Source organism: Sus scrofa, chromosome 2, assembly GCF_054392235.1.
Source record: "Sus scrofa isolate SSC_HxYL_T2T_F1_AM1 chromosome 2, Sscrofa_HxYL_maternal_Yorkshire_Landrace_v2.0, whole genome shotgun sequence".
Classification (NCBI taxonomy): Eukaryota; Metazoa; Chordata; class Mammalia; order Artiodactyla; family Suidae; genus Sus; species Sus scrofa.
Genome location: NC_139384.1, coordinates 107,237,688 through 107,260,998, shown reverse-complemented (window position 1 = coordinate 107,260,998; position 23,311 = coordinate 107,237,688). Strand labels below are relative to the sequence as shown.

The window sequence follows — 23,311 nt, the reverse complement described above, 5'->3', positions numbered from 1 at the left end:
GCAACGGAAATTAGCACAATGCCAAAGACCCGGAAATGCTTGCTTATAAGAGAGTATGGTCTTTGTGACTAGAAAGACAACCAATTCAATTCTGCAATGTAGAAATACAGGACCAACCAGAAAATGAGAATTTAGATACCCTGAATATACTATGCTGAAAAGAAAGAACTTTGTAAAAGACCTCACATAGGGGATGCCACCAAGTCAAATTTATAAATACATGGAAGAATCTAATGAGGGTTGGAATGGAACTTCTTGAGAGAAGAGGAATCAAGCATAGATGGATGATAGGCCCTAACATTTGCTAAATGTGTAATGCCAAGATAAATCTTTTTTGGGAGTGTCCTCCCCACTGAATTTCTTTACTTTTTGTCCTTTTTTTAAAATTCCTCAATGAAATTTATTATATTTATAGTTGTACAATGATCATCACAACCAAATTTTATAGCATTTCCATCCCAAACCCCCAGCCCATCCCCCCACTCCCCAAACTGTCTCCTTTGGAAATCATAAATGTCTTGAAGTCTGTCAGTATCTGTTCTGCAAAGAAGTTCACTGTGTCCTTTTTTTATATTCCACATGTAAGTGATAGCGTATGATATTGGTGTCTCACTGCCTAACTTCACTTAGCATGATAATTTCTATGTTCATCCATGTTGCTACAAATGCCATTATTTCTTTCCTTTTAATGGCTGAGTAATATTCCATCATGTATATGTACCATATCTTCTTTATCCACTCTTCTGTCAATGGACATTTAGGTTGTTTCCATGTTTTGGCTATTGTAGAGTTTCTTTACTTGATTTCTTTTGAACTTTAGCTAAAGGCAGTGTAACTTAGCTCACCATCTTCTTGTTCTAGAACTGTTGGGTGGATGAGTATGCCTAATTCTGGGGTTTAGAATTAGAAGGGGGACTAGAATACAGATATAACCCAATTCATCCATGAAGACCTTTTGTCAGGATGATATTTTAGATGCTATCTCCATCTTTCTCCTTGTATTATTTCTCAATTGGTTTACAAATGTAGCAGGAAATGGGCAGATGTCTCCTCAAATACTATGTGAAGACAAAAGAAAGATTTTGTCACTGAAGTACACTTTCAAATAGGTGACCACACTGAAATAAACTGTTCCTAACAGGACCATAAAGAGCATTGTCCAGAAGTCACTCAACAAAATTACTAATTTTTTTTTCAGCACCTGTGGCAGTTCCCAGGACAAAAACTGAACCTGAGTCACAGCAGCTTACTGGAGCTGCTACAGTGACAGCACCAGATCCTTAACCCACTGTACCATAAGAGAACTCTCAATAGAAGTATTCCTCAAAGGGAATGCTGCCCTAGAAAATAACTAGTAAAACCAATAAAAGAAATCAAATATAAGAAAGAGAATTAGGGGTTGCTCAGTTTATAATAAAGTCTCATTATTAAACAAATATTTATTGATAACATGTCATGCCAGGCAAAGAAAATTCAATATGGGACAAACATATGGGTATTGGCTCCCATAGAGTTTAAAGTCTAGCTGAACAGAAGCACTAAAACAAAAATAAAACAAAAACACCAAGAGAGGAGGATGCTGTACTCTTCTATATATGTGAATTGAGAAAGAGAAACAATATCAAACTAGCTGGAACAAAAAGAATAAAGTGTTGAAGGCACAGAGGGAGGAACTGCTCTTTGTCTTACTGAGACTATATGATATTTCAGCTCTGAAACTTTCTGCTGAGCAATTTCAGTTTTTTTTCCTCTTTCCTTCTCCAGACTGATCCTATTTCAGTATGCATATGGTAGACAATGAGTGCCCCAACAGCTAACACTGATTAACTATTCTCTTTCAACCATAATTCCCAATTAACACACAAGAAAATCTGTTTGGCTCAAAATTAGGGTCCATCACACAACCAATCAGCAGTGGCTTGGAGGCGGTGGTAGAGAGAGTAGAATCATGTGATATTAACATGGGACTTAGCCCCCTTGGTAGACTTAGCTGCTTGTTTATGTGATATCTTTTCTCTGCATCTTTATGATTTAATAAGTCCTGATTTTTTATGGGGCCACAATGTTCTCAGATAAAATATAACATTCCTTAGCCTCTCTTATGGATAAAAATACCATTTGACAAAGTTCTGGTACAATGAAATATAAATGGAATTTTCTAGGTGAAGCTTTGGAAAAAAAAAAAAAAAAGCTTTTTAAAGGCCTTTTAATATTCTTCCTCAGAACTCAAATACAATAATGGTGATGTCTAGCCATCTTCCAAGAAGGAAACCCAAAAGATTATGCTAAACTCAGCTGAGTGAAAAACCTGACGAAGACCAAGTTATTAATGTTATGCAAATGCTACCATAAGAGTCCTGGAGTTCTCATCTCTAGATATGGTGATGTGACAAAAATAAGATTTTTGTTTATGTATGCCACTGTGAACTGAGTTTTCAGCTACATGTGGCCAAATGAACTTAAATAGTGCCCCTTCATGATCAGTTTGTGATGCCCTACTGTATCAGAAAGGTGGATTTTCCACTGGTTAAGCAATCCAAGAAGACTTACCTTCAACTACTAGTAGGAGGAGCAACAGTAATCATACAAAAAGAAAAAAATGTTAATATATAGATTAAATCAGTGAAAAATTAAGAGAGCAGGAAGAAGCATTGTGCAAAAGAACTGTATTTTTTTTAAATTATTGTTGATTTACTATTTTTTGCTAGTTACTAGTATACAGCAAATGATTCAGTTTTATGTATTGCAAAAATGACTTTTTCATTATAGGTTATTACATGATATTGAATATAGTTTCCTGTGCTATACAGTAAGTCTTTGTTGCTTATCATTTTTATGAGTAGTAGCTTGTATAAGTTAATCTCATACTTCTAACTGATCCCTCCTCTCCTCCCTTTCCTCTTTGGGAACCACAAGGTTATTTTCTATGCCTGTGAGTCTGTTTCTGTTTTATATATAGATTCATTTTTATTATTTCTTAAATTCCACATATAAGTGATGTTATATATTTGTCTTTCTCTGACTTTTTGATGATAGCCATTCTGACTAGTGTGAATTGATACTTTCTTGTGGTTTTGATTTGCATTTCCCTAATAATTTGCAACATGGAGCATCTTTTCATGTGCCTGTTGGCCACTTATATGTCTCCTTTAGAGAAATGTCTATTTAGGTCTTCTGACGATTTTTTGAGTTGTTTGCTTTTTTGATATTGACTTGTATGAGCTGTTTATGTCTTCTGGCTATTAACTTGCCTTGTCAGTTGCATATTTTGCAAATATTTTCTTGTATTTCATAGGCTGTCTTCCCATTTTGTTGATTTACTTTGTTGTGTGAAAGCTTGTAACTTTGATTAGGCCCCACTTGTTTATATTTGTTTTTATTTCTTTTGCCTTGGGAGAATTATCTAAGAAACTATTGTTATATTTTATGTCCTGGAAAGTTTTGTGTATGTTCTCTTCTAGGAATTTTATGGTGTCATGTCTTATATTTAAGTTTTTGAAGTATTTTTAGTTTATTCTTGTATACAGTATAAGGGAATGTTCTAATTTCATTGATTTACATGTAGCTGTCCAGTTAGCACAGTATACTTAATATGCTATAAAAGTTTAGACCAATATACATAATTATGGAATGAGGAGATTTGTGCAATGCCTTATTAGTCAACATAATGTAAACATGAAAACTATACTAGAAAAGGAATTATCTGTTATGCCTAACTAATAAAAATATGCAGTAGATGCCAAAGGGCAATACTTATATATAAAGATAAATAGAAATAAAGTAAAAATAACAAAATAAAAAATATCACATTGAATTGGGGTAAAAATGCTAGCTACATGGAAGATATGGATCCAGAACAAAGAGAATCCAGGAAGTTCAAAATAAAACAATGACAAAATATCATTAAATATTTACTAGCAAACTTTGTAGGAAGCCATCATATGAATGTTATTTTCAAACAGTATAGAAGTTAATGCAAAAAAATACTACATCAACTAAAGAGGTCTATCATTTATTATTTAGGTTTAAAATATTATAGAAGACAAATATTATCAAACACCTATGCATCAAACATATATAACACCCCAAAGTATGGGGCAAACATTTTTAGAACTTAAAATATAGTATTTGTCTTAAAAAATAGAAAGTTTTATTGTTATTATAATCAGTCTGTGACAAATTCACTATCCAAAAACCAATGGAAGCTCCAGAGAAAATTAATGTTAGGAAGAATAACGGCTTTGGTGTGATACAGGTCTCAGTTTGAATCCTGGACCCAAGTCAAATACTGTACACCTCTGAGGCCTCGCAAATTTCTACCTTTGAAATTAAAGAAGAATGAGGAAAAGGAGAAAGGAAATGAGAGGAAGAGAAGTAGATGGAAAAGGAGGTGAAGAAGATATGTAGAGGAGAAGGAGGATGAATATGAGAAGAAGAATTTGAGTCCGATGTTAGGGCTATTATATGCATCATTTTAATAAATCTTCATATTTTCCTAAAGCACACTTTCAGATGTAAATAATTTTTCCAAGATCAGACAAAGGATTTTTACTTGCTTGTTTTTAATGTTACCATATTTTAATTTTCTGAAAATGAAATTTACTTTTTAGGACTACTTTATTTATTTAAAAATATTGAGAGAAGTGATTTTATACTTTGGGGAAAACAAGATTTTAAGGTGTGTGTAATTAATGGCTCAAAATGGTACATTATCATTTGTTTAAATGATAATTGATATTAACAATCACTATGTACTTAAATAGTCATACACCTGAATCTGAATGTTTTGAGAGAAACTATTTCTATAATTATATGCTTGTTTTCCAACTTCAGAAGCATGAAATACAGAGAAATAACAGAATAAAAAGTTGTTCAATTTACACATAAATTATATGATTCAGGCTAAAATATATATGAAATAGGAATCTTTTCATTTTCACGAAAGTAAGCATAAGCATTTGAAATCTTTTAAATCATTATTCTCTTCAAACATTTTGAAACAAAAAAATTTGCCTTTTGATAGGAACTATGTGTTTCATTATAAAGATGGAACATGGTGTTCTGGCTTACATATTCTCTGCAGAAGGAGGTCCTTTTTTATACTGAATTTTTAGCATATAGTAAAGATCCAGATTGTAAAAAATTAATTTCAGGCATGACAGACTGGGAGTATATATTGAACAGATCTCGGAACAGAAATGATGCAAATGCTTTTCTTCCAGCTTCTGAAAATTATGTAATGGACCAGAATTTCAGGATAGACTTTTGTTTGAGTGAAACATGGACTCTTAATCAAAGGAGGGTACCCAAAAATGACTTCTGGAAAGCAAAAGTATAAGGTTGTTTCCCACAAATGGCAGTTCCTTTGGCACTGATGCTGGAGATACCATTATTGCTTAGCATCAGGATACTCATATATATTTTAATTATTAGTGATGGTAACAGAACTATGATAGAAAACATTTTTCCTGAATGAGAAGATTACTAAAGGAAATTGACTCATGAAAGGAAGACCAGTGATACATTAAGAACTAGAAATAAAAATCAATGCAATTGTTTTAACATTTCACTATGTTGCTCTTATGTTTTAAAGTATTACACACTTTGTTGGTTCATAATGAGGTTAACACTTACATTGCCTATGTATTGATTTATATATTATTTATTGTTTCTACCTCAAAAATTAAGAATACTGATATATAGGCTGATAAAAATACTTGAAAGACTTGTGTCTTCCTATCATTACACCATTTAAAATATGACACTTGCACAGAATACAAATGAATAATGCTAGATGCTTATTAATATGAAATGTTTACCATGTTTTTTGATGAACAACATAACTTCTCAGAAAAACTAATAAAAATTAGGGATTTGAATACATGGAGAAATGAGCTTATTTGTATCTGTATACATATAACTAGAATTAGGAAGATAAAACATAAATACTATTAATAGAACAGATATATATATTCTATTAGAAAGGGCTTTTAGAAAGATTCTTCAACCAACCAGCTTACAAGTTGTCTACAGATTCAATTCAATGCAATGCAACTAGACAAATATTTATCAAGCGTGTATTATATGCTAGATTTTCCCTCAAACATTTTCTAGGAAGGGTAGGAATACCCTTTCCCAACACACACACACACACACACACACACACACACACACACACACACACACGACAAGTCACATTATGCCAAAAGTACAAACAAAATGCTGTGGGAATCTATAGGGATTATAAAGGTCTGAAGCATCAGGAAGACACCATGGCATTCGAGATGCTACTGTTAAAAAGGGTCTGAGTTCAACACAGAGAGCTATGGGATGAAAGTCACTACAAATCTATTCGCTCATAAAACTGCCAATAGTAAAACTCATTCAAGTCACTAACTTACTTTGACTCAATAAGTAGAAGGCAAATGATCTATAAGAGAGAAGAAGGGATATTCAGGTATCCAAACACTCAGGAGACTCTAAGTAGCCATAGCTCATGAACAAGCAGCTTGTATAAAATGGATTTTCATTTCTATCTCAATCTCCAATGTATCATCTATTTTTCTATATTTAATTCCTATTTTTCATGTATTATATATGTTTGAAACAGCTCCTACTTAATTTTGTCTGATATTGTGGATAGTTACAAATATGTGTCTACATATTTTACAGAAGTCTGCTGTTCTCAAAATACCACTCCCAGATATTAGGCCCAAAGCATTTATAATACTTCAGAGCTCACTCCATGAAATACTTTCATAGTAATTTTACAGAAGGACCCTGATTAAAACTCACACCTTTAAGATAATGTATAAATGAAATTCTATACCAGAGACTCACTATTTAAATACAAATTTTCATTTCTCTCACTATCTGAAAGAAATCACCCAAAAGGATAAGATTTGTATCATGGACCAACCAGTTCAAAAGAAGAAAGATAAATGAGCAGAAATGTGAGATTTTAGTAGAAGAAAAGAGAGAAACATTGAGAAAGTGTGTTGTGTGCGTGTGCACATGTGTGTAACTCTCCAAGTTGCTTCTATGATCTGCTTCTAACCAAAATATTTTCTATATTTTTAATCGCAGATACATATTTTTAAAATTTGAGATTATGGATAATGCCTTAGGTTTCTACTGTTTTCTCATTTCAGCATACATTCCCAAATAAATATTTTAGGAATTATAATTTCTCTAGTGTATTTTAAGGACATCTAAGCTGACATCTTTATTTCAAAGTAAACACTAACTAAAAAAAACCTCTTTTTTGCTCTTTTAATTTTCTACTATTTTAGATGGAATAGTAAATCGGTATATATTATTTGGTGGTGATAGAAACTTACCAGTTCTTGAATGACTTTCTCCTTCTCTACTTAGGATATACTATTCTCATATTACTTCAGTTTTCCGAGATCACTCCTTTATAATCTCATCTGCTTATACACTTCCCCCTCCAAGAAGTCTCCTGAAATAAAACAAAATAATAACAGCTATAGTTCTCTCTTATTGCTTTAATGTGACAGACACTGAGCTAACTGCTTTGCATCTCTTATCTCTTTTAATACTTTCAGAAATTCTCTGAGGGAGGCACTTGTAGATAAGGAAATTCAAGCTCTATATGGTTCAAGTAACATTCAGGTGTGTCAGATAACAAAAAGAAGCATGTTCTTTATGTGTTTTTTATCTCATCCTCCTACTTGTGCATATGTGTAATTATGTGTGTGCAAATATATACATATACATGTACAAATGCATGTATGTGTGTATAAGTATACAGGTCTGTCTATACGTAAAACATAAACACTCACATACACACACTCCCACTGAATTTTATTGAAGGTTGAAGCTAGTGGGATTTTTTTTTATTTGTTTTTTTTAATGACTGCCCAAAGATTGGATTATAAAGTGGGTAAGAGCAATGATAAAGTCTTATTTATAGTCTTTGCCGAGTCTTCCTAGTGTCTTTGCATTTCCTTCATTAACACAGAACATGACTCATAGTAGTTACTCAGTAAGTTATTATTGATTGAATAAATAAAACATCACTATATTTGCCTGGAGAACTGAATACAGTTACAAATGCCTTACAGTCTTAAAATATTTTCATTCACTAATTCCCTCACAGCTGCTTTTCACTAGAAATAATATTTTCTATTCATTTCATCCTCCCCCCAACCTCCATATTTTTAAAGTTCGTTTTAAGGAAATTTTCCTATTACTAAAAATAATATGTTCTGAAAATGTCAATTTTGATTTTGAGTAGCAAAATTTATTATAGATTAACAATTTTATCAAAAATCACCTTTTATATTAGGGAAAGTAAGAAAGAAGTATCTTTAGGATCTTCTTTTTAAGTTGATACTAATTAGATTTCTCTAAACCAAGTTTAAAGCTCACACTGTTCTGGCTTGGTAGTGCCAAGTGATAATCCAATGTGACATACATTTCCTATAGCAATAACGTTTTGGCAGATAAACTCCCCAATGAGAAACAACCATTTCTATGCTTAGATGAATTTTGTGATAAAACACAAATGTAAAAAAAAAAAAAAAAGTAACAGAATTAAAAAATATTCCACCGTATAATGAAGCCCCATTCCTTGTTTACAGAAAGTACCTTAATCCATAGAGGGTAAAAACAGTGAGCACATGATAAACAATACATCATAGATTCCTCACTGTCCTTGGAAGGTTGATAGAATCACTGATTATTATTTACACCGAAATTCATTCCTAGAAATCTTGTATCCTTTTCCCTTCATTATGCAATGCTGTCTTGGACCTGGGAGTCTAGAAATGTGGAAATTATAACACTTTGACATACCATGTAAATGAGGTATCGCTGTAACATGGTATTTAAATAAAGTTTGGAACAAACATTCAGTAGGGAAGTTTGGAAAACTTATAACGAGATTACCTCCTAACTTTTTTATAAGAGTATTCTTGTATTCCCCCCCAGCCATCTTTTAATTCCAACAAGAAGGTACAGTGTGCCAATTTAGCTCTCCAGCAGCAAAGCTACACCTTGTATTATTGTGGCAATTAGTCAGGAGCTGAGTCTGTCGTTTGAGCCTCTCCTCCTTTTCTTTAGGTAGCTAATATTTGACTGGAGGATCTTTGTCTTTCTGATGGCAATACTGCATCAGATGCTATCAGTCTCAATCAACAAGATATTTGCCATCATCAGTTCTGAAAATTAGGCTAGTACAGGATAGATAATAAAAGTTCCCACATTAGTCTATACACTTTATTCATTTTCTACATGTTATTTTCATGATTAATTGCAAGACCTGGACAACTGGATGTCTGTGGAAAACTTTAGGAGAGACCCAATTTAAAGTTCCTTTTAAAAATGTACACTTATTTTAAAAAAATCATGGCTAACACAGCACAAATGACTGGCCAAACTCTCAATGCTACCTGTGGACCTGGAAGAAAGAGACAGAACAAAATGAAAACTTCTCATGCCTGGAAATTAAGTCAATATTTTTAGAACTATATTGTTCTTAGGGGAAGTTATCTGTAAATGAGTTAGAGACAAAAACTATTTAGAAATTAATACAATGTAGGTTACAAGTATAATTAAAAATTGACTCCCTTATTTAACAGTCTCTGCCAGGCAGGCTAGATATCACCCAAAATATGCATTTATTAAAATACATCTTCATCTTTCTACTACTCAAGAGCTGCTAACAAAAAGTGTCAGAGAGATTCTCTAGTGTCCATCTCGGTGTCCAGTTGGCAGCACCCGGAACTCTCCATTTCTCACGCTTTCTAAACTTTTAAAATTCCAATCATATCTCCCCATTCCTTCTCTTCAGTTTTCCCCTCTTCTTTTTCCATACTTCATATTATAAGTGAGCACTTAATATGAAATTTCTTTCTGTAAAAAAAAAGAAAGTATTTAAATCTAATGGAATAAATAAAGTTCCACCAGGCGAAAGACCAGCAAGAGCAAAAAAGTATCCATGGAAGAATCTGGCAAGAGAGGCCCAGACAGTCCCTCCCTCAAGAAAAGCCAGTGTATCTCCTCAGAAACTATTTCAGTCACCATGTGTTCTCTAAATAGCCTTCTGAAGAATTTCCCAAGGAGATTTCTTCCCAGGGCACTTGGGAAAGGTTCCTTCCAGTAGGGTGGGTTTGGGAAGGAGTGGATGAAAGAGACCATTAGGTCAAGTTACTAAAGATAGCCTGACATATGCTTTAATCCTGACAGAAAAATAACTAAATAAATCATAAGGAAACAGTGGAAAGCTTTCTGAATAACAGTAACAAGTTTTCAAATTCAAGTCTGGCTATTTCATTGCCAATACATATTTACACCAGATTATAGAAAGTTACAGCTTATAAATAGCCTACCTTCTAGTGTTTTTACTCCTGAAACTATTTCTCAAAATAGTGCTCTTCTCTTTTGAAATTTGTGATCTTGAATATTTACATAATAGAGAAGTAAAATACAAATTATTAACAGTTTCATAGTTTTTAGGTATCTTTAATGTAGAAAGCCACTTATCAGTTTTACTTGCCCAAGTATTTTAAATTGATGAGCCGTTTTGGAGGGAAGCAAATAGAATCTAAGTTTAGGCTCCATTTGTGCTCTTTGCCAGTTTTCAGCAGAGCTGGCTGGGAGAAAGCTGAAGGGTGCTGATTTAAAATCAGAGTGGATAGGTTAAGTGGTTGTTCTTTCTTAACAGAGAGTTTACTAAAAACATATTTAATGTCTTGTATTTATTATTTACTTAATAAGTATAGATTTAATTGTGCACATATGTCAGCTTTATTGAAAAGTATTAAAAGTTCACATATATTTAAATGAAATGTTTCTACGTGGTTAATATCAGCTAAATCTAATTTCTAGCTGTTAATTCTTCAATTTTTGCTTTGCTTTTATTGTATCTCTGCTCAAAGCTATAACATTAGATGTACCCACTTTATATTGTTTGTTTTGTGGGCATAAGTTCAAAGTTTTGAATACTTTTATAATAGGTAATTGCTATTTTCAAACGTGGAAATATATCCCTATAGTTCTCTGTTGATGTCTGAACATATGTAAATGTAGGGCTACACACTGAACACGCTTGCTGATGAGAGATTTTTTAAATTACAGCTTATTGTTTTAGTCCAACAAATCGTCATATTTTTATATATTTCCTGTGGGTAAGGGGAAATCATATCATCTCCTTCTCCATGAATGTCCACAACAAAGTATTTTCTAATTTTTGCCTCTCTTTTGTGGTAGTTTGCATCTGAAAAAAACTTAGTAGAAGGTGTTTCCTAGATTTTTAGTCACTGATATGCTACAGGTTTGGTGGAAGTACTGACAAATTATATAATAATTTCATCTGATTTCTTAACTTAAAGTTTTTTATTTTTAAGTCATCTTGAATATATTTCCTTTTTTATAATCTCTTGCCTGTGTATACTAGGGAGCCATTTTTATATACCTTTTTCTATTTGATTAAATTCACTTTTATTTTTCAGGAAAATGTCACACCCTTAAACAATGTTTGAATTCTAACACCTTTCCAATAGGATCAGGAGAGCTTACCACTGAAAACCTCACATCTTACTCCTTAACTTTTAATAGCTTGGAAAATTGCATTCTCCCAGTATTACTTGAAATTGGATGAACATTAAAGAGGATCTAGAATCTTTTTCTTTTGACAGATTTTAATTAAGTAAATCACTATCATTTCAGCCTCCCTATAAGCTAACATTGCAAAAAGAGAGAATTAAGATAGACTGTTAGAGATCTTAAGTTTTGCAAATTTCACCTTAAAATAATCAGATAACAGATTTTGGGGGGGGGGGCTTTTTTGGGGGGGAGGTCACAACTGCAGCATATGGAAGTTTCCAAGCTAGGTGTCGAATTGGAGCTCCAGCTGCTGGCCTACACCACAGCCACAACAATTCGAGATCCAAGCCACATCTGCGACCTACACTACAACTCACTGCAACACCAGATCCCTAACCCACTGAGTGAGGCCAGGGATCAAACCCATGTTCTCATGGCTACTAGTCAGGTTCATTACCACTGAGCCACAATGGGAACTCCCTCAGATAACAGAATTTAATGGCTGCTATCAGTATACATTTATGTCAGTTCATTCTAAGATTAAAAATTATAAATCAAAAATGTTAATAATTACTACCATGATATTTTGCCATCAAACCAAATACATGAATGAAAATCATACAATTTTCCTAATTCTGCATAATAAGCAAAAAACAATTGAAGTAACTGACTTTCAAAGCAATGTAATGAGTTGAAAATCAACTTAGTAACAAATATTAAAATGACTGAGGAAATGTGTACAACAAATATGACAAGCAAAGAGTTAAAATCCAATGACACAAAGAACTAATTGATTAATATGCAAAATACTGATTGAAAATACTATCTGGAAAATCTTATAGATAGAGGGAAAAAAAATCACACATACTAATAGTGAGTGCATGTGTGTTATGTGTGAAGATATAAAAGTACAAAAACAAAACAGAAACAAGTAATCCCTAGGAAGAGGGCAGGGGAAACAGGAGAATAGAAGACATTTCAAATACAGTTATAACATTTTGTTTCAAAAATGAATCAATCAATAAATGAAGCTAATATTGTAAAATTGTTAACATTTGTCAAATTTTGCCAGTAGGTTCAACAGGGCTTATTATTTTCTATACCCTTCTTACATTATTTATGTTTAATATAACTTTTTTATTTGAAAATAGCCATCAGAAAATTTACCAAAAAAATGATAAAAATGATGAGCAATAAATAAAATAATTGAGTTTTTCAGCATTACAAATAGTCAAAAGATTCAATTAGAGGAATGATAAAAACAGGCAAAAGGTTATCAGAGCTTTTAAAATGTAGGATACTTAATGTTACCATGGGTAGGAGGACAAAGTCACATTCATACAATGCTGTGGGCGTGTAAATTGATGTAACCTTTCTGAAAATCCATTTGGCAGTAGGTATAAAGAGCATGAAAATGTTCAGCTCATTTTGATCCAGTAATTCCATTTCTGGGAATCTAGCCTAAAGACAAATGTGAAAAAAAAAAAAAAAACATAGGCACAAATATGTCAGTCATATATTTATTTATCTATTAACGAATATTTATAGACCCCTATGATGTGTTCAATGTTGTACTAACCACTTAGTCTGTAATAGACATCAAGACAGATAGGTCTCCATAGAGTTTTTCCATTTAAGTATTTTTATAATAACAGGAAATTGAATATAGGGAGCTCCCGTCGTGGCTCAGTGGAAATGAATCTGACTAGTATCCATGAGGATACAGCTTCGATCACTGGCCTCGCTTAGTGGGTTAAGGATCCGGTGTTGCCTTGAGCTGTGGTGTAGGTTGCAGACACGGCTTGGATCTTGCATTGCTGTGGCTATGGTGTAGGCCGGCAGCTATACCTCTGATTCTACCCCTAGCCTGGGAAACTCCATATACTGTGGGTGTGGCCCTAAAAAGACAAAAAAATAAATAAAAGTTTAAAAAAAAGAAATCGAATATAGCTTAACTATGCAACAACAGGAGATATATATATATATATATATATATATATATACACACATATATACATATATATATACACACACACACACACACACACATACATATGCACACATGGATATATAACAGAATTATAATTATGCATATAACACACAATTATAATTTTCTAGCAAATAATCACATTTACTGAATAGTTACCATGTACCAGGACCTATTTTGATCATGATTACTCATTTATCATCTAATTCTCACAACTATATGAGTTACTATATTCATTTCTTATTCTTTTTATAGCAAATTATCAAAACCTTAAAGTAATTTAAAATAACACAAGTTTCTTCTCTTATAGTTCACTGGGTCTCACTGGGTTAAACTCAAAGCATCGGCAGGGCTGTGTTCCTTTTGTGGCTTTAGGGAATAATCCATTTTCTTCCCTTTTTTAGATTGTTTCAAGCCTTCATTCCTCATTTGTGGCACTATTTCTCCATTTTCAAAACCAGGAAGGTCAGGGCAAGTCCTCTCAGATTGCCATATCTCTGGTTCTTTCTCTCTTGCCTCTCCTACTTAAGAAAATTTTTGTGATCACTGTGGGGGTCCACCTGGATAATTCAGTATAAACTCACCATCTCACAGTCAGCTGATTAGCAAACTTAATTTCAGCTTTAATCCTAATTCTCCTTTACCATGAAACCCAGCATAGGTTCTGGGGATTAGGACATGGACATCTTAGAAGGCCACATTCTATCTACTATAGGTAGGTACTATTTTTATTCTCATTTTAGATAAAATTAAACAGAGAGAACAGGTGTTCATTATTTTGGCCAAAGGTGATAACCCTTATTAGTAATGAATCTAATATTCAAACATAGCAATGCAGCCCAAAACCTGAGTCCTTAATCACTACATCATATTTCACAAGCTAATTGCTGATGCTAAATCTCCCATAATAAAATAGAAATATTTCAGTGAAAAGACAAGAATCTGCTAAATGTTATTAGCATTTACCTCTTAGTCCTAAGTATAAGGGTAATTTTTTTCTGCTTCTTTATATGTTTTTGTAATTTTCCCATTTTCTTCAATCAGCATAGTTACATACTGTCCTTTTGTCAGCTCCTTTCCTGTGTGGTTCTGGGTTCTAGCTGACCAAATATAATATTGTATGTATTTTGGAAGGTGGAAGCAAACACAGTCATTACACTCTAGTGGTCATCATCAGTCAAAGGCAATGAGAGGCAGATACAGAGCTACAGGTGATTTCCAGCACCTCCTCCTTCTCCTCTGTGTCTGGCTTTCCTTCCTGACTGACACATCTGGCCAAGAGTAACCCCAGGCTTATCACCACATGCTCAGCTATGAACTCACAAGAGACAAGAGCCATGAAAAGCCAATAACCTTCTATGGATTTCTACACCAGCTTCCCTTTGTGACCCAAATTCTCAGCTGAATTTACCTGGCTTCCAGATTTCCACACAAGAACCATCTATTTAACCTGTGTCAGGCTGGCTACTTAGTTATCTCAGCTATAATGACTCCTTTTGGTGGGGGGACTTTAATATTCTTAGCTTTTCTCACAATTGTAGAGGTCTCAATTCCTATTATACACTTCTTTTTCCTAATGCACATAGTACTTCTTCATCCCTGATTGAATTCTGACTGATAGAGTTATTGGCACCAGAACTGGGTTTCTCTGTCATAAAAACTAAAACATGTGGCAATCACATTGAGACTGGTACTGCAAAGAAGCTGCAAGGACCTAAGGCTTCAGTTAGTGAAAACGTGAAGGACAATATAGAAACCACTTTTGGAAGCTGGAGGAAAGAGGCTCAAGTTATATATTGGCAGAAATATTAGCCTTACATGTGGAAATGTGGTAAACATAAAGAGTACGTAAGGAACTTGTTGAGCTGGCTAAGGAAAATGTTGAAAGTGTAATTATTTTCTTCTAACTACATATGGTAAATATGAGAAAAGAGATAAATTTAGGAAATATTTAGTATTTTAGCACAATTTAGATGGATTATATAAGGTCAAGGACAGTTAACCCTGTAGAATAAGGTTCATAAAGTAAGAAATGGCCTCAGGGTACTGACTAAATTCAGGAACCTACTAGTAGAATATCATCTCAGATTAAAGATGGAGTCAAGGGAGTTCCCTCATGGCTCAGCAGTAATGATCCTGACTAGCCCATGAGGACATGGGTTCAATCCCTCACTCAGTGGGTTAAAGGATCCAGCATTGCCATGAGCTGCAGGGTCAGTTACAGATGTGGCTTGGATCCTGTGTTGCTGTGGCTGCGGCATATGCTGGGGGCTACAGCTCTTTATTCAACCTCTAGCCTGGGATCTTCCATATGCCATGGGTGCAGCCCTAAAAAAAAAAGAATCAGGAATGTAGCCTCACAGACCCTTTCCACTAGACAACAAGCAAAAACTAGTAACTTTGCCTCTTAGATCCTTTCTACTGATTCTCAGCCCAAGATAGAATGGCCTATTTCAAAGAGATTTAAGGGGAGTATAAATATCAGTAACATTCCAGAGAAGGCTAATTATATTGGCAAAAGTACTGACAAACTGAATTAAACAGAAGAGAATTCAAAGTCAAAATATCATTGGCTTCCCAAACTTTCTATGGGTGAAGAGCAAACTGAGAGAGTTAAATGGCTCCAATCCTGGGCCATTTTCTGTGGAAAGGAAGGGTGAGTCCAAATGTAGATCCAACAGGCTGGAGAGTGGAATTTAAAACCCTAGGAAACAACTCACAGGGCGCATGACTAGGCTATACCTAAGGAACTGGCATTGCTGTTGCAGCTGGATTTCAGAACTGCTAAGGTCTAGTGACTGCTGCTCACCTCTCATTCCCCCATTTTGAATGGGGATGTCCACTGAAGATTTCCTAATGGTCCACTCTAAGACCATCTTGCTACAAGGATCTCCCAGAGAGGCTGAAGTGAAAAGAGAGTTGCCAGTGAGCCCCCAGCTATGTCAGGCCCGCCCCCCAGCCCAAGTCCCAGTGTCTCTAAGAACAAGGTGGAGAAGAACCAAGCAGCTCTGGTGATAGGAGAACTGAGGCCCCAGGCAAAACATCTCAACCACAGCTGAGACCAGACATGTGTAGAAAAGATTTCTTTGCTATGTCCTGTCTGAATTCATGACCCATCAAATTATAAATAAAATAAAATGTTGGTTTTTCACTATATTTTGGGATGGAGTAGACACATAAGAGAAATAATATATAATTGAAACAAATATGCAGTAATTTTATAACCTGCCCAAACAAAGAAAACATAGATTGAGCATGTCTTTCCCCATTGGCTAATTTGGTAATTTAAATTTTAAAGTTTAGAGTAATAAACATATTAATGTTATGAATTAAAAGGTATCAATCCCACTGTAATTCACATACTATCCCCCATAAGCATTTCTATGTGACCTCAAGATGGACATTGCCTTCCTTTCCTCTTTTCTCTCATACTCTTCTCTATACCATCCATCTGGCATTCCCTGTAAACTTCCCTGTGATATGGATATAAAATATTTCATTTATATTACAAAGTTTAAGGTACTAGGAAATGTATTACAGAAGACAGAAGGACATATACAGTATTATTCCAGCACTCAGAGAACCCAAAGTCTTGCAAGCTATTCAGACGACTTGTATAACTAAATACATGACTGTTACACAAGACTGACAAAACTTTGTTCCAAAGGAAATTCAGAGTATTATAAGGGACTAAGGAAAGAGACTATTTTCTAGAGGATATAAAAATGAGTCTAGGAGTTCCTGTCATGGCTCAGTGGTTAACAATCCTGACTAGTATCCATGAGGACACAGGTTTGATCCCTGGCCTTGCTCAGTGGGTTAAGGATCCAGGTTGCCATAAGCTGTGGTGTAGGTTGAAGACATGGCTCAGATCCTGAGTGGTTGTGGCTGTGGTGTAGGCCAGTAGCTATAGCTCTGATTCAACCCCTCACCCAGGAAACTTCATGTGCCATGGGTGCAGTGCCAAAAGACAAAAAAAAAAAAAAAAAAAGAAAACCTAAAAATAAAAATGTGTCTATGTAAGGAGACATACCTGAGATGAAACTGGGACTAAAGAGACTTCTGGCCCAAAGTAGATTCTAAAAGTCCTCAAGAGCAGGAAGACCGTGATCTTCATGAATTCTTCAAGCACCTGTCAAAGGGGTTTGAAAATTATAGAAGTTCAAATATTGTTTATAGAACAATTATGGGATGGGTTTCAATTTTTGTGTACTACACTGTGGAAGAGAATCAATTATCTTGTGTTCCAGGATAATTGACAGGTTTTTTTTTTTTTTTACCTACCAATTTCTGTGGGATGCAGAGAAGCTTGCATATAAAGCCCTTGTGACAGTTTTAGATAAACTCTAAAAGCATGATTTATATTAAATGAAAAATAGGACATAATTCACTAATATTTCTCATGCAGCAATGATTTTGCCACATACCTAGAATAACAAGGGAAAACAGCTCTGATATGATAGTCCATACAGTTTGCTCAAGATATTTTGTCAGGTTCTACATTTTCTCATGTTATAAATTGTAATGTTTATAACCATCACCATATGATCTGATTGAGGTAAACGAGAATGAAAGAGAGGGAGAGAGAAAGAAAATCTAATTCAGAATAGAGCTGTAAAAACAAAAGATGAGAATAAGGTCCTTTATGTCACTGCGATAAATTGTTACACCCTTTTATGTTCTACATCATGGACTTCTAACACATTCACAACTTGTATGTGTCATATGGGCATGAGCTATTTCTCATCCTCCCACTCATACTTCCTTCCTAATAGCAAGTTGTTCCAAAATATCTTGTCAGCAAGCCTTTGCTGCTGCTTGAAGACAAACTTGATTCTGAAACCCTTTGCTCCTTGCAAAAGAAAGAAAAATAATCTTGTTTTACTTCCAGTGTTAGAATATAAATCAGTATCATAGATAATTTCAGCATTTCATGAGTGTTTAAATTAAATACATTTAGGACACAATACCTATTCTTGAGAAGATTCAAACTATAAAATTGATTCTGCATGGACATAGATAATAAAACATTTCTCAAATTCCTGGTTTTCTTGCTTTTTTAAAAAAAAAATCCTTTTTCCATACTATTGACTTGTATGTTCCTAGTTAAACAAAACTATTAAGAATTATTATTTGTCTGTCATATTTCAGAGGAAAATCTCCATTAATGTAGTTAATACAACCATATTTAAGCTATAGATTGGTTAAAAAAAATTCACCAACCCCAGCTCCAACTTCCCTGAAAATTGCAAAAGGCTTACAATAAAATATTAGCCCAGAAACTGAAGATGGCTTAATCTAGCCACTGTTTAGGCCCCAAAGAAATCCATAACCCCACCTTCAAACTTCTGCACTGGATAAAATATTTAAGCCAAGTCACTCTTCATTGCCTACAGTTTAGTGTTTGACCTTAGTATCTAGTTCAGATATGTGATCAAGGAGTAAAGGGTGGAACCAATAAACCATCACCATGTGATAACTGATGCCCACATTCTACAGTTGTAATATTGGAGCTGGAAGTTCCAATGCAAATATCAGCCAATTAGGCATAGAACATGCTTTTGTAGTATTTATATCCCTGGCCCACAAACAAATGGTATTCAAGGGACAGAAAAGCTATCCCTGCATTCATTCAATTATCCACTCAGTCATTCATTTATACACATACATTCATGATTTTCAATGCAATTACTTATTTTTATGTTGTTGAATCGAAAAGAAGTGAACAGAAATGTTGAGACTGAAGGTGAAAGCCAGTTAAGCACTCAGTGCTGAAATTAATGGGTAGAGCTGGTGGTTAGGTATAATATTGGAAAGAGTAAGGATATTCTTCGTCTGAGGCTAGAAGGGAGGAGATCTGGATAAATTAAAAAGAAATTCTGTTTTGAAGAGAATGAAAAAGGGAGGAGCTCACAGAAGCTTACATTCATCTCAACAAAGAAGTGATTCTGGGAGTTCCCTGGTGGCTCAGAGAGTTAAGGACCTGGCACCGTCACTGCTGTGATGTGGGTTCGATTTCTGACCCTGGAACTTTCACATGCTGTGGACATGGTCAAAAATTTAAATAATAATAAAAATAAAACTTAAAGGCTTTAAATATTTTTTTAAAAAGCAGTAATTCTGAGAACAAAGAGATGGTAGAGCATGGCTTTGGGGCATGAGAACATTGGAAAACTTTGGAGAATACACTGAATAGCATTGTGACAAGGAGGATTTATACAAAGTCAAATCAGAGGTTTTTTGAGTTCCAGTCTCCTCTGGCATGGATTAGGTTGTATAAATACATAGTAGACATAGTTAATTTTAGATTCACAACTTTCTGCAGCAGTGCTTAGGAGTTTGAAAGGTAAGTTGGAGGAAATGGCCAGTGGAATGTTGTTCAAGTCCAGGGAGATCAAAAAGCTGGCATGGTAGAAGATAATGAGTAAATATTTGAATTAGAAGTGACTGAGGAGACCATCTTAAGACTGTGGTCATTTTATCATGAGAAAAAAGCAATGTGCATTCATAGTTTCCGCATTAGCAAGTAACAAGTTCAACATTTTGGAGGTGTTTACTCCGTTAATGAACAGCAGACTCGCCCTAATGTTAACTCCAATTTTGACCTTCAACAAGACCCTAAGACTCATGCTAACCCTGACAGTCACCTCTTCTTTGATCTCCACTCTATCACTGAGTTCAATTCATGGGCCTCTATCCCATTCCTAACATATGACTGTTTCCACTTTTAAATGATCACTACCTAAATCTCACCCCAAGGAGAAAGTAAATGTTAGGAAGAGTGAACTCTAGGGTTAAAGGTGAGATGAATGTCAGGAAAATGAAGATAGAAATGAAGTAATTCATTAGGCTAGACAACAAAAAAGTTGTGGGCTACCTACTGCATACACTAATTTTTTAAACACAATCCTGTCCATATTCTAAATTCAATTTATTTTAAAAAGGGAGAACAGGTATACACATTTAAACTTTACATGTTAAAACAGTCAAGTAAATACGCCATGAATCTGTGGTAATCTAGCACATTATTCATAGCGTTATAAATGATTGGCTACTGGGTCTTGGATGCACAGGGTGGCAAGTTAAACCATAACACAAATGGTGAACAAAAGAGGTGCTCAGAAATGGCTTGGAACAACGGCATGAAATTGTCAGTGAACCCCAAATTCCCAGTGAGATCCTGCTATACAGCACTGGGAACTATATCTGTATGTGTGACTGGGTCACCTTGCTGTACAGTAGAAAATTGACAGAACACTGTAAAACCAGCTATAATGGAAAAAATAAAAATCATCATACAGCAAAAAAATTTTACAAATAAGATAAAATTGTCAATGAAAAGAAATGTGTGCACTGCCTTTTTTTCTTTATCTAAAAGTTGTTTAGTAAACTGTCATGAAGAAAATAACAATAAAATCAAAAGTAGAGCCAAGTTCCTGTAGAGACAGAATAATGGAAAAGTCTTTGATGGTGTAGAAAAATGAATTCATAGGATCAGAGGAGGAGATGAGACTAAAGGGGCAGTCAAAGTTGAAGTATGTCTAAGGAATAAGGTGTGAGTTTGTTAGGAATCAGCATATCAGAGGGTATAGCAGAGAAGAGTTGACTTTCACCCTCAATGATGAATGCAGTAAGGAATTGACAGATATTGGAGTTGGGGAATAAACTAGAAGGCCATAGCAAGACAGGAAACAGGATATGTAGGTTTTGCTGTTGGCAGAACTTGAAGCTTTTGAAACCACAGAGGCCTGACTGGGGACTAGGATGTTGGTGTGATCTTGTAAACTTGCTTCCTCTGCTTGGGTCTGTTGCTGATAATAGCTGCATGTCCAAAGAACAATTGTCGGAGGACTGCCCCTCAGCACATGTGCCTTCTACATGCTGAGCTCTGCAATGAAAACAGAGGACCTTAGGTGAAAGAGACCACTAGGCCTCCTTGCTGCAGGAATTATGCTGAAATGCTAAGCTATGTGAAGTTAAATAAATTGGCAGTTAGTTGGTGAAGTGAAGATTTGCAAACTCTAGCATTATATCTAGTTGTAGAAATCAGGGCCTGAAATAGTCAGGACAACGTTGCACAACTGCTGACTCAGGAGGGCCTCCACTATTTCCTTCCACTAAATAGAAAAAACAGCATCTAGTTTTTATCCTTAAATCAAAACATGCATTGTAGTTTTTATACTGATCATTCTGTTTTGTTTTACAACATCACACTATGGTATAAGAAGTACTAGATAAGAGGGTAAGAATCTTCATGCCCTGAAGTTACTAAATTATCTGATCTTTCCATAGTACAGTGACATCAGTAACGGGGTGATCTACATAACTTTTTTTTGGGGGGGGGATCAACATAATCAGATTTTCATATTAGAAAAATGATTTTTTTTAAGGGTCACACCCATGGCATATGGAAGTTTCCAGGCCAGAGGTCGAACTGGAGCTACAGCTGCTGGCCTACACCACAGCCAAAGCAACACCAGCTCATGGCACTGCTGGATCCTTAACCCACTGAGCAAGGCCAGGGATTGAACTTGTGTCCTCATGGATACTAGATAGTTTTCTTACTGTTGAGCTGCAACAGGAAGTCAAGAAAGATGATTCTGATACCAACACAAAGGATGGGTTGGTAAGGGCTTTTGGGAAGAACCCACTGGAACTAAATCAAGGAACTATCATCAAAATCTAGTGAGAATTCATGGTCTGAAAGGAGACAATACATTAGCAGGTTTAAAGTTTGATGACTTACTGATTATGAGGGAAGGGATGGAGTAGAGAGAGGAATGTCACTAGGGTGAAAACAGGATCCCTGGTTTGGGTGGAGGTGCTCTTTCTTAGAGAGGAAACATAAGAAGGTGAGCATGTGTAAGGGGAAAGATGCCAAATTTACTTTTAGGCATGTTGATTTTGGATATTCACTTTAAGACACGTTGCAGATGTCCAGTAGGCATAAGGATAAAGCTCTGAAGATATATATATTCAGAATGTATACAGTTGGATCATCCAGAAAAAAAGACCTCTGAGGCCCAGACAGCATACTTTCATTTTAACATGTTTGACTCTTTAAGCTATAGCTGAACAAGGATCAGCAGACTAAGTATTGTCTTCATGGAAAACTTCATTTGAAAAAGAAATTATTGTATGCAAACAACTGCCACTTAATGGATTATTTTCTTTGGTCATTTGTGCACTTAAATGTTTACTAGAGAAAGAGGAGAATTGTATCCTTGTTTGTATGTGTGTGTGCTTGTGCCCACTTGAGAGTGTGCCACCAAAAATATCAGGTATCGGAGTTTCCGACATGGCTCAGCGGAAATGAATCCATCTAAGAACCGTGAGGTTGTGTGTTTGATCCCTGGCCTCGCTTAGTGGGTTAAGGATCTGGCATTGCCATGAGCTGTGGTGTAGGTCGCAGACGCAGCTCAGATCTGGCGTTGCTGAGGCCGTGGCACAGGCCAGCAGCAATAAGGCAACAGCTCCTATTAGACCCCTAGCCTGGGAATTTCCATATGCCGTGGGTGCGGCCCTCAAAAGACAAAAGACAAAAACAAACAAACAACACAAAAAAGCAAAAAACAAGTATGTGTGTGTGTATACATAAAATTCTTGTGAATCAATACATATGAGGAAATACAAAAAATTTGTTCTTAAGGGCTAAGAGGAACACTAGTTTTGGGAGGATGAGGAAGAGAATTTTTAGTATGTATGTATGATTATTTTGCTTATAGTTCTGCATCTAGTGGGGAGTAAAGTTAA

General features: G+C 35.0%; 2 protein-coding genes across 13 annotated transcripts in view; one reads left to right on the top strand and one right to left on the bottom strand.

Moving 5' to 3' along the window:
• Positions 1–23,311, bottom strand: part of LOC110259421 (uncharacterized) — a 574,595-nt gene that overhangs the window by 240,555 nt on the left and 310,729 nt on the right. For 4 of the 12 annotated variants that reach the window (XR_014838267.1, XR_014838271.1, XR_014838266.1 and 1 more), the window contains 2 exons: positions 17,592–17,690; positions 7,341–7,462 (listed from right to left, as the gene is read on the bottom strand). Coding sequence is in view for 1 of the 12 variants with exons in the window: in XM_085014022.1 (XP_084870148.1) it covers positions 12,793–13,032; positions 17,592–17,690 (339 nt within the window). In the remaining 11 variants the exon portion in view is untranslated. Of the gene's footprint in view, positions 1–7,340; positions 7,463–8,000; positions 9,907–10,127; positions 13,033–16,367; positions 16,461–17,591; positions 17,691–23,311 lie in introns of those variants that run through there. The other 8 variants (XR_014838273.1, XR_014838264.1, XR_014838265.1 and 5 more) reach the window with 7 other exon arrangements.
• The window catches only part of LOC110259422 (endogenous retrovirus group K member 9 Gag polyprotein), a 789,250-nt gene that overhangs the window by 694,683 nt on the left and 71,256 nt on the right, over positions 1–23,311 (top strand). The gene's annotated exons all lie outside the window — the stretch shown is intronic.